General features: G+C 46.4%; 1 protein-coding gene and 2 long non-coding RNA genes across 3 annotated transcripts; 1 reads left to right on the top strand and 2 right to left on the bottom strand.

Moving 5' to 3' along the window:
- Positions 1-396: 396 nt before the first annotated feature.
- On the bottom strand, positions 397-3,305 carry LOC129638229 (uncharacterized). The gene is made up of 3 exons (XR_008707747.1): positions 2,599-3,305; positions 2,041-2,438; positions 397-656 (listed from the first exon to the last, which is right to left on the bottom strand). It is a non-coding gene; the product is annotated as an uncharacterized LOC129638229 (long non-coding RNA).
- A 770-nt stretch (positions 3,306-4,075) lies between these two features.
- On the bottom strand, positions 4,076-11,677 carry IFT22 (intraflagellar transport 22). Its single transcript, XM_055562818.1, has 5 exons — positions 11,527-11,677; positions 9,413-9,489; positions 9,197-9,286; positions 8,155-8,357; positions 4,076-7,334 (listed from the first exon to the last, which is right to left on the bottom strand). The coding sequence occupies exons 1-5, from the start codon at positions 11,563-11,565 to the stop codon at positions 7,186-7,188; spliced, it is 558 nt and encodes a 185-aa protein (XP_055418793.1). The 5' UTR covers positions 11,566-11,677; the 3' UTR covers positions 4,076-7,185.
- On the top strand, positions 7,068-14,376 carry LOC129638230 (uncharacterized). Its single transcript, XR_008707748.1, has 3 exons — positions 7,068-7,189; positions 8,279-8,373; positions 13,883-14,376. It is a non-coding gene; the product is annotated as an uncharacterized LOC129638230 (long non-coding RNA).
- Positions 14,377-16,782: the final 2,406 nt, after the last annotated feature.

The raw sequence follows: 16,782 nt of genomic DNA, 5'->3' as shown, positions 1-16,782 counted from the left end.
CAAAGCATCAACGTGGCTGCTCACAGAGGCACGCGGGGACCAGGGGGCCTGGGGGCTGCCCTCCCGCCCGTTTCTGTCTAGCTGAGCCCTTCAGCTCACACAGACCTGGGCTCGGGGTCCCTGCCCCTCTGTCTTTGTCTCATGTGCTCGCCCTTCTCACATCAGGGTATCACCCTTTTCAGCCTGGTCTCACAATGGCCCCAACCGCCAGGTTCTGGGTGATCCAGAAGCATATTCCACAGGCTCACCCTAGATGATTCTCTGCTGTGTGAGCTCGCAGGATGAGGGCTGGGTCCGCTCACAAACTACAGAGCCACACCGTTGCATCCACGGGGTCTCTGCTAGGTTGCCTTTTCCCGCCGGGGGCAAGGAGCTCACCTGGCTGGCAGTTCTGGTCACCTTCCTGGCTCCTCTCTTCACTCTCCTGCTCGAAACTCTTCTCTGGGGCAGGCCAGCTGCTCAACCTCCCCTCTGGGAGGTTCCCCAGACTCCGGTCTATGGGACTGGATCTGGGGGGGGGGTGGGCAAGGACACAGCCCCCACCATTCCTGGGGTCATTCTTGACTGGAGAAGTCCCCAAGGAGCCTTAACTTGTGCCGTGGGAGAGTTATGTTTCTGATAAACTCTTCGTGAGCTTCTTTAATTTCAGAAATATTCTGAAATACACAAGTTTTTTTAAAAAAAATCAAAGTCCCTTGATTATGGAAATTTTCAATCCCACTAGAAAGAATACAATAATACAACAAACTCTCATGTTCCCATCACCCAACCTCCGTAGCTATTCATTTCCTGCCATTCCTGTTTCTAGCTCGCCCCACCATACTTTTGTGTGTGTGTAGTATTTTTTTTCCTTTCAATATTTATTTGGCTGTGCTGGGTCTTAGCTGCAGCACGCAGGATCTTTGATCTTGATTGCAGCATGAGAGATTTGTTTTAGTTGCGGCATTCGAACTTAGGGATCTACTTCCCTGACCAGGGATTGAACTTGGGCCCCTTGCATTGGGATCCTGGTTTTAGCTACTGGGCCACTGGTAAATCCCTATGGAGTATTTTAAAAATAAATATTAGACAGTATATCTTTTTTCCCCCTCAGTATGTATCTCTAGTAGATTCGAATTAAATTACACTTGATGTTTTGGGGAGTATATATGATAACAGAATAGTAATCTCCTGGACCCATCCCCATCTCCAGTAATTATATGGTGGTTTAGTCTTGAAGTCGCATCTGCCTCTTGTGACCCCATGGACTACATATGGCCTGCGAGGTTTCTCTGTCCATGGAATTCTCCAGGCAAGAATACTGGGGTGGGTAGCCACTTCCTTCTCCAGGGGATCTTCCCCACCCAGGAACTGAACCCTGGTCTGCATTGCAGGCAAATTCTTTACCAACTGAGCTAGGAGGGAAGTAACCATGCCAATCTTTCATCTACTCTCCCCTACCCCACCACATTGCATGTTTTTCAAGCAAATCTCAGGCATCATTTCACTCATAAGATCTGCAGTATGTGTCTTTTTCTTTGTAAAGCATAAACCCCAATACCATTATCACAACTAAAATTTTTAAACAGTAATTCCTTAATATCATTCATGTTCACATTTCCTTGATTAAAAAAAAAAAAAATTCCTCAATTGGTTGTTAGAATCATGACCCAAATAAGGTCTATAGGTTGCATTTAGTTGACAGGTCTCTTCAGGTTCACTTCCCTCATAAATTCTTTTTTTCCTTTTTATCTTGTAATTTGTTGAAGTATTTCAGCAGTTTGTCCTTAGTGCGAAATGACACTTAACAAACGCTCGGGCGCCAACTCTGTGCCACGCACTGTGCTTGTGCTGGAAATAAAGGCGTGAGCAGATCTGGGGTAAATCACTTGACACTCTCTGGACTTGGGTACCCTGTTCTCTAACAGTAAAGAGGATTGGACTAGATGCTCTCTAAAGGCTCCAATCTGATCCACTCGGATCCCCCCTCTCATCACTATGATCCACTGTGTGAGTCTACGCAAATCTCAGCCGAACTTATTCCCAGGGGGGGCCACCCACCTGCCTGGGTGATCAGAGGCCAAAGTGACGGCGGGACGACGTCGCCAGGACGCCGCAAAATCGTTCTGCCCGGAGTGGCCGGCGGTGTAACGGCAACCCCTCTGACCTCGAGCACTGGCCGGTCCTGCCCAACTACACTTCCCACAGTCCTCTGCGGCCAGCCGGTTACCACGGAGACAGGCTGGGCTCGTCGGTTCTGCAACCGTCGGGGGCCTGCCTGCGGTGATCGTGGGCAGATGAGCCTCCACTCCCCATGGCTTCCAAACGGGACGGTCACGCGCTCCCTCCCCTTGGTTCTGGTGCCCGAGGAGGCCGAGCCATTTGGCTGGGCCTGGGCCGTCGGGAGGCTGAACTACATTTCCCAGGAGTCTCGGGCACACCCCACTTCCGGTCGCGGGCTGCCGAAAAGATAACAAGGAGTTGTCAAGGAGACCGGTCCGGGGGTATTTGGGCCCCTGAAGTCCGTGGACAGAGAAGCTGGAGACAGAGAAGGACAAAAGGAAGGAGGATGGGAAAGCTGGTTATAAAGCAACATAAGGTACACTCCGTCCTATTTACCTTTTTAGTGTCCACGGATGCTCAGGGTCAACGCGAGCGTCGCACAGCCCTCTGGGAACTGTAGGCGGTGCTGCCCTAAGGACTATGGGAAACGTAGTCATTGATTAACAGCCACTACCTGGAGCACGGTTGCAAAGAGTCGGACGACTGAGCGACTGAACTGAACTGAACCTGGAGCACCTACAGTCGAGGGTGTGGGATTGAGTCCTCCCTGTCTCTCCCGTTTCCGCTCAAACACAGTGTTTGTCTGCCCAATACTTACAGAATCTTTCCCTTTCTCTACGTGCCAACCCTCAGTGCTGTATTTTAGACACACCCTTAAGTCTATTCTCCGCGCGGCCACCAAAGTAATTGTCCCCGCTCTGCTTAGGGCTCTTACACAGCTAATAAAACCAAGTTCCTGTTAACCGGCTGGCATGATATATTTGACCTCTCACCTATTGTTTCCCACAAGTCTCCTCATAGATAAGAATCTTCTTTTTAGATTGTTCATCTCATTTGTGTGGATATCTTAACGCCATTGCTACTTTTTTTTTTTAATGCAGAGCGCAACTTCTTGCTTTTAACAGTTACCCTCCCAAAGAGGGTGATAAATTCCAAGAGTAGCTGGATTTGCAAAATATTCTTGAAAAAAGTACTTGCGTAGGTTTCTATCAGTAGAAACCAAGTTCCTCATACTTTGATAAAATTAGAATTTTATTTTTCTGAACAAAATATTTTATTACATAATCTGATTAACTCACAGCTAGATATTTTTCCAAGTCTTGTAAAGTCACCCAAAAGATTTATTAAAAAAAAAGAAAAGAAAAGAAAACACGATCGTTCTTACATAAATTACTTATTACAAAGCTCTTGTAAGACTCTAAATATAAAATAGATGAGGTTTTTTTTTCCGCACAACACTTTGAAAGTCTTAGGTTCTATATTTACGCTTGATCCAAAGAGCTGTAAGTGTGGAGTAAATCTGCCTGAGGCTTTAGAGAAAGGAGGCATACTTTTAAACGCTATCAGAAAGCCTAGATAGGAATGAACTCTGTGGTGTAAAATGACAGATGAGGTGTTGCTCACATCAAAGCACCAAGAACTTGCCTTTTGAAGTGGGAATACTTGGCAGACACAATATTTCCATTAGCTTTTAACTTTGGTAGGAAGAATGGCTCAGATCATAAACGTAGAGAACTATTTACCTGATAAAGCAATTTAGAAGTCACAGTCAAAAATATGTAATCTTTCCTTAACATTCAAAAGCAGAGAGTTTCCTCCTTCCTCATTTATTTAATTTCTTTGGTTTTGGTTTTTAAAACATAGACACCTTCATTTCTTGCCTGAGGAAAGAGTACATTTGTTGAAAAAGCATCAGCCAAGGCCAGAATGATGCTGGGAAAGATTGAGGGCAGAAGGAGAACGGGGTGACAGAAGATGAGACAGTCGGATGGCATCACTGGCTCAGTGGGCATAAGTCTGAGCAAACTCTGAGACAGAGTGAAGGACAGGGAAGCCTGGCATGCTGCAGATCATCGGGTCACTAAGAGTTGGACATGACTTAGCGACTAAACAGCAACAAGGCCAAGATGTTCATGTACTTCTCAGGAATCAGATGGGGAAGGCTGAAGTCAAGATCTAAAAGAGCCATAATTCAGAATGATTTTGAGTGGTGCAAATGCAGTTAGTTACCTTTTCCATGGATATTGGAGCACTGCTCTCTTATGAACTTTTACATGTTCTCAGTTGCCAGCAAAATTCTACCTGTTGTTATAGCAGTTTAGCCTACACTATGGATATAAGGGTCTTCTGGTGTTCCAGAAAACATATAATGTCCAGGAACATTCCTGAACAATTTCAAGATATAGACATTCAAGTTACAATGTGAGTTGTAGTTTTCTTTACGACTGAGAAAGCTTCAGAATGCGACTCGGTCATTTGATTGGTTTCAAGAAATATGATGCTAGATCTATGGGCCACATACTTGCAAACCATTTTCTGGGTGGTTTAGCTTCAAAAGTGGTTATTTGCCCTGCTGTTGTTGCTGTAGTTATTGCTTTACCAAGTTCAGTCTCAAAGGGTGGCACTCTTGGCCAGGTCCACTTGTGGGACTCATCTGCCCAGTTACACGGGACAGTGGAAAGAGCTGGGGCATGGGGTCCAGTTCTGAGTCACTTGCTGAGTCACCTTGACCTAGTCATTTGTCACTCCCCTCAAACCTACTCCTTTTCTTCCATAATGCGTCCTCTTTAGTCGCTCAGTCAAGTCCAACTCTGTGTGACCCCATGGACTGTAGTCTACCGGGCTCCTCTGTCCGTAGGATTTTTCCAGATAAGAATACTGGAGTGGGTTGCCATGCCCTTCTCCAGGGGATCTTCCAGACCTAGGGATCGAACCCGGGTCTCCTGAACTGCAGGCGATTCTTTACCATCTGAGCCACCAGGGACGCTCCCATAATGCCTCAATGAACAGCATATGTGTTAGGCTGAGTAATGGCCCCTGGGAGCCTGATAGACGTGACTCCCTGTAATGCACATATCCTGTAAATGATACTTTACTTAGAAAAAGCATCTTTGTAGATGTGACTAAATTAAGGATGTTTAGGTGGGGAGATTATCCTGGATTTCGTGGGTGGGCCCTAAATGCAATTAGAAGTGTCCTAATAAGAGTGCCGTAGAGGGAGATCTGAGTCAGGTACACAGGGGATTAGGCGATGTGAAGAAGGAGCAGAGAGAGATTTGAAGATGCTGGCCTCAAAGACTGGAGTGACGGCAGCCACCTCTACACTTGTCTGCCTTCTGATCCAGCCCTCATGCTGTTGTCAGGGGGGCTTTTCTACCATGGAGATCCTACATCGATCTGCAGTGATCCTCCTTCAGTGGTGCCTCAAAGCCTGACTCCTTGGTCGGGTCTGAGAATCCCTTCACCATCTGACCCCTTGTCTGATCACCCACACAAGCACACCTGGCCATCTCCACACACTCCCTTTTCCACCCATTGAGTGATGCTCCCACACATCTAGGCTCTTTCATGCATCTGTGGCTCCTCACATCTGTGATACAGAGAAAGGGATCTTTCTTTAACAGTATTTGTTTATCTTTGGCCATGTCAGGTCTTAGTTGCAGGATCTTTCATTGCTGCATGTGGGGCTGAGTGGCGGCACCTGGGGCTTAGTTCCCTGACCAGGGATCAATCCTGCATCCCCTGCACTGGGAGGTGGATTCTTAACCACTGGACCTTCTTAACCACTGAAGTTCTGATCAATTAGTATTATTGCAGCTGTTGTGTAAAGAAGATTTACTACAGTTTGAGTTAGTGTAATCTCCTGTTTGTGTTCCTTGCAAAAGTTCCAACTGAGAGCGGGCCAGGAAGAAGAAATTCAAGCTAGGCTTAAAATGTGCTCACGGATGATCCAGGCAGTTTACTAAAAGTTTTGTTGTTGTTTAGTCACTAAGTCGTGTCTGACTCTTTTGTGACCCCATGGACTGTAGCCCGCCAGGCACCTCTGTCCATGGGATTTCCCAGGCAAAAATACTGAAGTGAGTTGCCATTTCCTTCTCCAGGGGATCTTCCCCATCCAGGGATCGAACCCACATCTCCTGCATTGGTAGGCGGAATTTTTTACCACGGAGCCACTAGGGAAGCCCTGATTTACCGAAACTGTCATTATCTGCCAATACCACTCTCTCAACCAGACTGCCCACATGGCTACATTTTATCCCTCTTCATTGTAAGAGTAAAACGCAGCCAAGCATATTTATTCATCTCTTTTAAGTGTCTCTACTTTTCTTCCACTTTGAGTTGAAACGACATACATTTCACTTTTGATCTACTTATTTTTAGGTTGGCTATATTAAAAAATTCAGGAAGCAAAAATTATGAAAGAACAGTAATTCCCAAGATCACTAAAACACACTCACTGGTACAATAAGTTGTAAACTTGCCATATTTGGTTATTCTGAGCATTAACTCTTTTAACCGTTTTTATAGATTAGGTGTTATGACAGTATAACATAGTTTTCCCCTGTATTACACAAAATAATATTTAAGAAGTAAATTCCCCTAAGAAAATAAAAAACTTTTTAGAGACTGTATACGTATTCTACCATCCAATGAGATATGGTGTCCAGATAGCAAGGACATTGAAGTAAAAATACAATCTTGCAGAGGTTAAATGCTAGTATTTTTCTAAAATGTCCTAGGGAAATTGTGCAGATTAAGGAATGAAAATCATATTTAAACCAATCCACGTGAATTAAACTATGGTCATACCACTGGGCTATGACAGGGACAATTCTGCAACTTTAACGATGTGACATATGGAAGGAAGCAAAAAAAAAAAAAACACCCACCTCGGTTTTTCAGCTCTTTGAAGAGATCTGGGGCAAAGGAATCAGAATTCAACAACAGGATTTTCTCAGCTGAACTAAGGATGGAGAACAGATGGTATGGAGTCAACTCCCTGGCTGACTGGTCTTTGGGGCAAACAAGGAAAACGCCTTCTATAGCCAGAGGGCGATGAGAACCTTCTTAGGTGGATGGACTTCAGGCTCTGCACTGACATTAACTTCATTTGGGATGTGGAAGCTTCCAGATGAAAGCCGGTCAGGTAATAATGGACATCTCTTCCCGGTCTCTGTTCTCGGACACTGAGTTGATTATGCTTCTTAAATACTTGATGAATTCCATCCTGATCTCTTCTGGGTCGTCCTCAAGATTCGAGTGCACCAGCTTCAGCTTGTTCAAGGGTGGTGCTTAAAAAGGAAAATAATGTAATTAGGCATGAAGTTTAAAAAAATGAATTAACTTATTTAGCCACACCAGGTCTTAGTTGCAGCATGGAGGATCTTTGATCTTTCTTGCAGCATGTGGGATCTCTACTTCCCTGACTAGGCATTGAACCCCGGCCCTCTGCATTGGGAGCACAAAGTCTTAGCCACTGGACCACCAGGGAAATCCCTAGGCCATGAGCTCTAAATGAGGGGCTATTTCTAGCTCCAAAGGACCTGACTCTTCTTCCAGGAGCCAATTAATTTAACTTTCCCCAGTCCAAAAATAAAGTGGGGCCTCCGTGACACAACTTCACAGAGAAAGGTTTCACTGCCCTCGGCAATAGGCTCACAGCTCTGCAAGCCACTCTCAGGCCTTCTTGGTTCTTACACCAGAGAGGAAGGCATTTCTGAATTTTCTGAGTTGTTTTCCATGATTACTTTGACACCCCTCTAATGGTCTGTCGCATGCAGATTGGAGCTTAAAGGCAGGTCAGGAAAGAGTGTCCCTAATAGTACGGATGAGGGGTTAAAACCAGGGTTTTTTCCCCCCTCTTAGTGCCTGTCTGCTTTTACAGTGTCTGCAGCCTGGCCTGGGTGGTACTAACTAACTTTTACAGTGTCTGCAGCCTGGCCTGGGTGGATCTACTAACCCGGCAGTTCTGATTTACGTGGTGAGGAAAACAAATAGCGAGGACGCAGCAGGTGCTCACAAACTGCACAGAGCTGTTGGCTGCTAAGACACAGAGCAACATACAAATGCCCAGAGCATTCCAGACAGAAGCCAGAACTCCTGGCTCCTTACCCAAAGCTGGGTTTTCTTTGTCACTTCCGGAGCCTGGTTTATGGTGTGCAATTAACAGACACTGAGTATTCTGTAAGAACTGCTGCTGGACGAAGCAGGAATACCACGTCTCAATTTCCTTCAGGTGACTTGGGATGTCAGCATTGAAGACGATCACCACTCCGTGAGAGTCCTTCATCAGGGCTGGCCAGCAAGACTCGAACCTGCATGGCGCAAAGGGTAGGTGGCTCTGGTTTCTGTGTCTTGTTTTAAATTTTTTATTGGAGTCTAGTTAATTTACACTGTTAAGTTTCTGCTGTCCAGCGAAGTGAATCAGTAATACATATACATATGCCCACTTTTTTTTTAGATTCTTTTCCCATGGTCATTACAGAATATTGAGTTCCCTGCACTAATACAGTAGGTCCTTATTAGTTGATCTATCTTATATATGCATGTTAAGTCGCTTTAGTCGTGTCCGACTCTTTGCGACCCTATGGACTGTAACCTGCCAGGTTTCTCTATCCATGGGACTCCCCAGGCAAGAGTAGTGGAGTGCATTGCCATGCCCTCCTCCAGGGGATCTTCACGACTCAGGGATGGAACCCAAGTCTCTTATGTCTCCTGCATTGGCAGGAGGGTTCTTTACTACTAGTGCCACCTGAGAAGGCCCACTTTAGTGTGTGTGTCAATCCCCATCTCTCAACTTATCCACCCCTCTTTCCCCACCTGGTGACCATAAGTTTGCTTTTTTACATATGCGATTCTATTTTGTAAATAAGTTCATTTGTACTTTTTTTAAAAATAAGATTCCACATATAAACCACAGTTCGAGTTTCTAATTATCGACTTTGAAAATAATGTCTAAGCACTAATCATGCATAGATGACCTCTCACTGAATCATAACCCAGTCACTGACATTTCAAGAGCAATGTATGTCACCAGTCATCGATCAAACCCCAGACACATGCTAGGAAGGGAGCTAGGCCTGAGTCCAAGGTGCCTGGTGGCCAGCTGATTTTTGAATCATTTGATGGAGCCAGTGCTCCAAAGGAAACGTACTTTGGATCGCCGCCACAATCCCAGAGCTCAAATTCACACCCCGTGCCTTTGTTGTTGCTGGTAACATGTGGGTTCTCGAATTCCAGGATCCTAAAGATAAAATAAGAGCAGCACCTCTCCTTAGAAACACTGTGCTTTGGGGATGCCACTGGCACCAAAGTCAGGAGGCGGGTGAGGAGCAGGGACTCTGTGGGACACGGGTTTATCAGGGCTCACCTCACTCCTTGGGTTGGGTTGTATTCAGTGATGTCAGAAGATTCTGTCAGAAAGTTGGCCAAAACGGTTTTTCCACTCTATGAAAACAAAGACAGTAAAAGACCTCAGACAGTAAAAGAAGAGCAGAAAGTCAACCATAAGCAAGGCCTCCAATAGCCAGCTTGGACCCAGGTGGGATGGAGTAGAGGCCACGGCCACCCTGAGATCACCCAGGCCAAGGGGCTCTCTCTGGTTGGGCGGGCACGGCCCACTCTGGGTCGTGGGGAGCACAGATTTCAGTGCTGGCTCCGCTGCTGGGTGACTTGACTCACTTCCAAGCAGGGGGAACAGCTGGTTTAAAGGCACCAGGGCAGGAATGGGTGTGACACGTTTAAGGAACAGAAAGGCTGGTAAATTTGAAGAGCAGCAAGGGAGAGGGAGATACATAAATGCAGAAATACGTTTTGTTGTTGAAGCGAGATGATGGGTACTAGGACTCGTCATTCTTTTCTCCCCTTGTATATGTTTGGGAATTTCCTTTAAAAAAAGATGTATCTCTGCTTGTTTTGCTTTTCATAATTCTGAGCATATGTTGTGACCTGCCTATTTAATAGTTGACGTCTTGGAGAGTTCCCTGTGTCAGTTTATTTGCCTTATTTTCTTTCACTCTTGCAGTATCTTCCAAAGTAAGAATGTACCTTAGTTTATTTAGACATTCTCTAATGTCTAATTAGAGATTAGACATTAATTCTCTAATTCTCTGATGGGCACCTGGGGTGTTCCCACCTGTTCAATATTGTATAGACTCATGGGGAGTGTGGATGGATCTTTAGCTTCAGAGTTTGAGAAATGTTACTACACTATAAGCTATGCACATTTTAAACCTTAATAATTTGATCTCAGAAAAAAAGGTGTTATCAATTTAGAGTCCCATCTACAGAATCCTAGAATACTCCTTTCCCTCAAAGTGCCCTAAGTCTGCATGTTGCGTGCCTGCGTGCTCGGTCGCTTCAGTTACGTCCGACTCCCTGCGACCCCACGGACTGGAAACCACCAGGCTCCTCTGTCCATGGCGATTCTCCTGGCAGGAATCCTGGAGTGGGCTGTCAAGCCCTCCTCCAGGGGATCTTCCTGACCCAGGGATCGCACCTGCATTAGCAGGCAGGTTCTTTACCACTAGCACCACCTGGGGAGCCTGATGGGCAAACAAGGGGCATCTTTTTGTTTTGTGTTCCTGTGACTCTGAAGTCTTTTCATACTTCTCGGTCAGTTGTATTTCTTATACACAGACTTTGCTAGATTATCTATTGAGTTGCTTCTTACTTTCTTTACTGATTCTTAAACTTTCCTGTATGTTCTGCCTATGAATCCTTTTTTGGTCAAGCGTTTTGCTAATATGTTCCCCTGGCTTTACCTTTGCTGTCATTTCTTCTACAGTTTCTTCATGTTTGTGTTGTGTTTAAGACGACCTTCCCTGACTCCAGGTTAAAAACAGGTCTTTCATATATTCATCTACTACCATGGTTCCCAGCGAGTGGTCCCTTGACAACCAGCATCCACAAAATGCAAATTCTCAGGTCCCTCCCAGACCTACTGAATCAAAACTATGGGACAAGTCCCGCAAGTTGTACTTGTAACAGGCCTACCAGGCAATTCTGATGGGTGCTGGAGAGTTATTTATTTACAACTTCCACAGTTGTTTTACACATTTAGCTTTAGTCCATCTTAATTTAATTGTGTACGATGTGACCTACACAAATAGATTTAATCCCCCGCCATCACCACCCACGTTAAAGGCTAACTGTTCCAAGGCCAGGTAATAGTTTAGTCCTGCCTCCTGGTTTTCCTGCTCTGCTGATGTATTTCATTAGGGAAAGCCACAGGCGCAGAAAAAGTCGTGAGATCTAGGCTCTGATCACAAACGCCACTCACTACCATGGGCCTTTGAGCCTAAGTCCAACAGGGTCAAGGTCTGGGAACGCCGAGTTCTGGTGACGCCGGCGTCACACAACAAGGTGGGCTAGGAATGGGCTCCTAGCTCCTGGGGGTCTCCGGGTGCCAGGCACAACGCCGGGGGCGATCCTGCGCCCCCCTCCCCCAGGCCCTGCTTGCCGCCCCGCCGGCCCCGGCCTCACCTCGCAGGGCCCCACAAAGAGGATCTTGGCCTTCAGCATCTCTGTCCGGGGCCCACTCAGGCGCAGCTCGAGCCCGCGTCGTAGTCTGGGCGGAGCGGAAGTCACTGTACGGGTTGGCTACCTTCGTTCCCATGGAGACGGGAGAGGCCGCGGGGGCCGACGGGAGTGGGCGGGTTCTTGCCGGAGTCCGGGCTCCCAGAGGGCTCTGGGGTGGTCCCCTGCCAGCCTGATGCGAGGCGTGAGCTTTGGGTTGGAAGTGGGCAGCAAGGCAAGAAGGTAGGAGAGAAGCAGAAAATCCTGATGCAGGTTCGCTTCGGAGTGGGGAAGCCTGTAGAGCTTGCGAGCCTGACCTCTCCTTGTGGGGAGGAGGTCGACTGCACGTCCCGATCTCCTTTATTCCTCCCTGTAACCCCCAGAGCTCAAACGGGTCAAGTAGCTGGTGAGGTGGGATTCGAACCAGGTATCTGACGCCTGCATCGCTCAGGCATGATACTGTCCATATTGAGAACGGATTTATCATATCCCTAGCCCAGTCTAGGAAAGGTCAGGGAAAAAAAAAACCACGAATCTCTAGGGGTCCACCACTCACTGTTATTTCGATGATCTGGAAGAAACCAAAAGGCCCTGGCCTGACTTACTGATAGCGCAGGGGTCTGAAGGCATTGCTGCTACATTCAGTTTATTTTTGGTGAGGTTTATTTTAGGTCAGTGTATTTTTGTCTGTGCTGGGTCTTTGTTTGCGGTCTTTCCTCTCATTGCTGTGAGCAGGGGCTATTTACTCTTTCTTGCAGTGGGATGGCGTCTCATTGGGGCGGCTTCTCTTATCATGAAACAGGCTCTAGGGTCTCCGCTTCAGTAGTTTCAGCTCCAAGACTCGAGCATAGGCTCAATAGTTGTGGAGCTCAGGGCTTAGTTGCTCGGCTGCATGTGGGATCTTCTCAGTTCAGGGATTGAACCCACATCTCCTGCATTGGCAGGTGAAGTCTTTACCACTTAGCTACTAGGGAAGCCCCTTAGGGCAGTTTTAAATTACAGAGTCCTCCAGAATTTTGAGTGAGGCCATGAGATCCATATGTGTGTCTATATGGGGAGAGTGCCAATACAAAATATGCTAGTCCCCCGAAAGTGCTGTTAATAGTATGGCAACAACAACAATAAAACCAAAATAAGTCCAATACCAAACTGCTTTCTTTTGTAATACAGGGTGAACTGTAAAGAAGAGTCTACCTTAACTTTAAGATGTGGTACAGGTCTTCCGTGGCAGTCCGGTGGCTGGGACTCCGTGCTCTCAAGGCAGGGGCCTGGGTTCTATCCCTGGTCCAACAGTTGGATCCCACATGCTGCAACTAAAGATCAGCTAAAGATTCCACATGCCGCCAGGAAGATCGAAGATCGAAGAAAGAAAATAAAAAAAAAAAAACTCAAAAAGGTGTCATTCAATAAATAAACTTTTGAATGCCTGCTGTCTTCTTCTAGATACAGGGGGTGTGCCTGTACCTCTTGAAGGTTTGATTCTAGTGGAGTAGATGGATATTAAGTAAAACAAAACTGTCTACTCTCAGGTAGAGACAATTGTAGATATTGAAAAGTGCTATGAATAAAAATAAATCACTAAAGAGTTAAACTTTCCAAGTATGGTTCAGTGATAAAGAATCTGCCTGCCAAGCAGGAGATGCAGGAGACATGGGTTCAATCCCTGGGTCGGGAAGATCCCCTGGAGGAGGAAATGGCAACCCACTCCAGTATTCTTACTTGGGAAATCCCATGGACAGAGAAGCCTGGCAGGCTACAGTCCATGGAATTGCAAACAGTTGGACAAGATGTAGCAACTCAACAGCAACAGCAAAAGAGTTAAAGGGTGTGAAGGAGCCAGATTTGGATGGAATAGTCAAGGCAAGACCTTGGTGCAGAGGCGACATTAGAGCAGAAAACTGGGCGAAGAGATGTCTCAAAGGAAGCATGTGAAAGATCTAGGGTAAGAACACTCCAGCAGAAGAACAAGGGCAAAGCCACCGAGGTGGAAATACACTTGGCATGTTCTAAAAATAGCCGGGAACCTGGCGGGGACCCCGGTGCAGGAAGAAATAAGGGGAGAGTGGTAGGAGATGCTTTTGGAGAGACCGTGTCAGACTTTGGGAGTTCATTCTAAGGGTGATTGGAAGCCTGCGCCAGGGTTGTATTTGGCTCCATGTCATAGAAACTTCACCACAGCGACTTAACGAAATAAGGGATTTATTATTTTCTCACGTAACCAGGAGTCCAAGGAGGGGCATACAGGGGCTGAGGCAGCTGGCTTCTCATTACTTTCCTGACATCTTTGTTGTGGCTGCTCTCCTGTTGTGTATTTGCTTTCTAGGCAGGAACAAAGAAGAGCAAAGGTTGAAAGATACAGAGTGGGACTTTCCTGTGTAGCGCAGTGGATGGGAATCCGCCTGCAGTGTGGAGGACACAGGATCACTCTCTGGTCCAGGAGGATCCCACGTGCCTTGGAGCAGCTAGGCCCTTGAGCCGCAACTACTGAGCCCACTCTCTGGAGCCTGCGAGCCTCAACTACTGAGCCCATGCTCTAGAGCCTGTGTTCTGCAACTACTGAGCCCCTATGCCACAACTACTGAAGCCCATGTGCCCTGGAGTCAGCAAGTTGCAACTCCTGAGCCTGCGTGCTGCAGCTACTGGAACCCATGCACCTAGAGCCTGTGCTCCACAAGAGAAGCCACCACAACGAGAAGCCTGAGCACCGCAACTAAAGAGTAGACCCTGCTCTCTGCAACTAGAGAAAGCCCACGTGCGGCATCGAAGACCCAGTGCAGCTAAAAATAAATAAATAAACAGTAAATAGATACAGCAGTGTGTACGTATCAAATAAAGTTAAAGCCAAATGAACTTAAAAAAAAAGATACAGAGGACAACAGACTCCACTTTTCTAAGGAAAATAGTGGCTTCTTTAGAAACCCTATCCAGTAATTTCTCATGTCTCATTGGTTAGAACTGTGTCACGTGGCCTCCCTCACTGCAAAGGAAACTGGGAAATAGAGGTTGTAGCTTTGCATATTTCTCTTCCCAAGAAGTGGGGCATAGAATGGGAGTGAGGGTGGGCATGGGGATGTGGGGTTGGTGTTGGCTAGGAAACAGGCCAGCCAAAAAAGTCATCATGGAGGATTCTGAGCAGTGGATTGACATGATCTGATTTATGTTTTAAAAGTGATCACTGGCTGCTGTGTGGAGCAAAGGGTTCAAGTGTGACGGCACAGATGGCAATTAGAAGGGTATTCAGGTAGCTTAAGGGCGAGATGATGGTGGTTTGGCTAGGGCAGCAGTGGTGGTTGAATCTGCGACATTTTGAAGGTAGAACTAACAGGAGCTGCTGACAGATTAGATGTCAGGGAAAGAGGAGTTCAGAATGAGTCCCAGGACATTGACTCATGTGGTTACATGAATAATGTGCCATTTCCAGACTTGGGAAGGCTGGGGGAGGATTTGTGGTGGGAGATTAAAAGTTCTGTTTTGGTTGTGTTAGTTTTGAGATGCCTGTTAGTTGTTGAGGGAAAAATGGGAGATAAGATTCTGTACCTGATGGGTGAGGTGAGGACTGGAGCTTGAATCTGATAAGATATCAGTCAGCATGTGGAATGCCATTGAAGCCATGGGATGGATGAGAACAAGCAGGGGGTAAGTGTCGGCAGAGAAGATAAGTGTAGACGGAGAGTGCCCTGGGACACTCTGCTATTTAGAGGAGAATCTAGCAAAGAAAGCTGAAAAAGAATGTCCAGAGAGACAGGAAGAAAACTAGGAGGGCACGACATCGTGCAAGCCACGTCAGGACCGTGTTGTAAGACAGGGAGTGATCCATTTTGTTAGATGCTGCCGAGAGATCCAGGGAAGTCAAGGAAGGTGAAGAATTGACCGTTAGATGTAGTGACAGTCATGGATCACTTTTTAAAGCTAGTTTTCACTTAATATCTTTGAACATGTGAACTCACACACATACTTTTATCAAAATGGCTAAATGTGATCATGTGTTTCCTTTCATTTGGGGTAATTTCTTTTTTTTTTTTTTCTTTGTTTGGCTCCCTTGAGCTTCCCTGGTGGCTCAGATGGTAAAGAATCTGCCTGAAATGCAGGAGACCTGGGTTTGATCCCTGGGTCAGGAAGATCCCCTAGAGAAGGAAATGGCAACCCACTCCAGTATTCTTGCCTGGGAAATCCCATGGACAGGGGAGCCTGGTGGGCTGTAGTCCATGGAGTCAAAAAGAGTTGGACACAACTGAGCGACGAATACTTTGGCTCCCTTACCTCACCTTTGACCTCTCCTTTTCCCTCCTTACCTCTTGAAGTTTTCATTCTAGTGAAGAGATAGACAAAGAGTAAACTCCCAATGGAGAGGCTGTGATTGCACCCTGGGATGTATCCTTCACTGTTTTTCTCCCTACATCTCATACATCCCCATTCTATAAGACTCTAAGTACATAGAGATCCATAACAGGTTGCTAAAAGGTGACTCCAATTTTGGCTGAGGCTTTAAAGTCTGACAGCAGGTGTTGAGTGTCTCCCGGAGTCTAGTCCATTCTGTAGAACTTAACATGGCACCTGGAAGTTATCAAAGTGTCATGAGGTTGCAGAGGGAGAGAGGGAGAATTTCTTTGGAGAGCGTGCTGTTTGCTCATCTCGGTCAAGTGAGAAATGGGGCTTCATAGAACTTGTTCTCTGGCATTTGGACAGCCCTTGTTTTCTTTCCTTTTAAGATTTATGTATTTATTTTTGGCAACACTGGGTCTTTGTTGCTGTGTACTGACTTTCTCCAGTTGCGATGAGCAACTCTATTTTCTAGATGCCATGCGAGGGCGTCTCGTTGCTCCAGGCTCTTGGGTGTCAGTAGTTGCGGCACATGGGCTTAGTTGCCCCAAGGCATGTGGAATCTTCCTGGACAAGGGATTGAACCCCTGTTCCCTGCATTGGCAGGCAGACTCTCAACCACTGGACCACCAGACAAGTCCAGCCCTCGTTTTCAAAATGCACCTTTGGAGATGACGTGCTTGAATTCTTAGTTTGGGGTTCTGGAGGAGGAGGAGGGATGTATTCTCAGTTGATGAAAGAATGAAGATGAAGTGGAAATAATCTGGATGGAAGGACTTTGTATTCTGGGTGTGAATTAATTTGACTAAAATAACAAAATGCTATTCTACTGGCAACAAGACAGTATGAAAGTTGACAGTCTAGAGATAGTTTGGTGGCTGGAAAATGGCCTCACGGACCAGG

The sequence above is a fragment of the Bubalus kerabau genome, chromosome 23 (genome assembly GCF_029407905.1).
Source record: "Bubalus kerabau isolate K-KA32 ecotype Philippines breed swamp buffalo chromosome 23, PCC_UOA_SB_1v2, whole genome shotgun sequence".
NCBI lineage: Eukaryota > Metazoa > Chordata > Mammalia > Artiodactyla > Bovidae > Bubalus > Bubalus kerabau.
This window is presented reverse-complemented; position numbering and strand designations above follow the sequence as displayed.

What these genes read in the sequence shown, in the direction of transcription:
- IFT22 (XM_055562818.1), bottom strand. Translation starts at nt 11,565, where the DNA reads ATGCTGAAGGCCAAGATCCTCTTTGTGGGGCCCTGCGAG. An exon ending in TCTTTGTGGGGCCCTGCGAG is followed by an intron (nt 9,490 to 11,526) that starts GTGAGGCCGGGG and finishes TTGTTTTCATAG; the next exon opens with AGTGGAAAAACCGTTTTGGC. An exon ending in AACCCAACCCAAGGAGTGAG is followed by an intron (nt 9,287 to 9,412) that starts GTGAGCCCTGAT and finishes TTTTATCTTTAG; the next exon opens with GATCCTGGAATTCGAGAACC.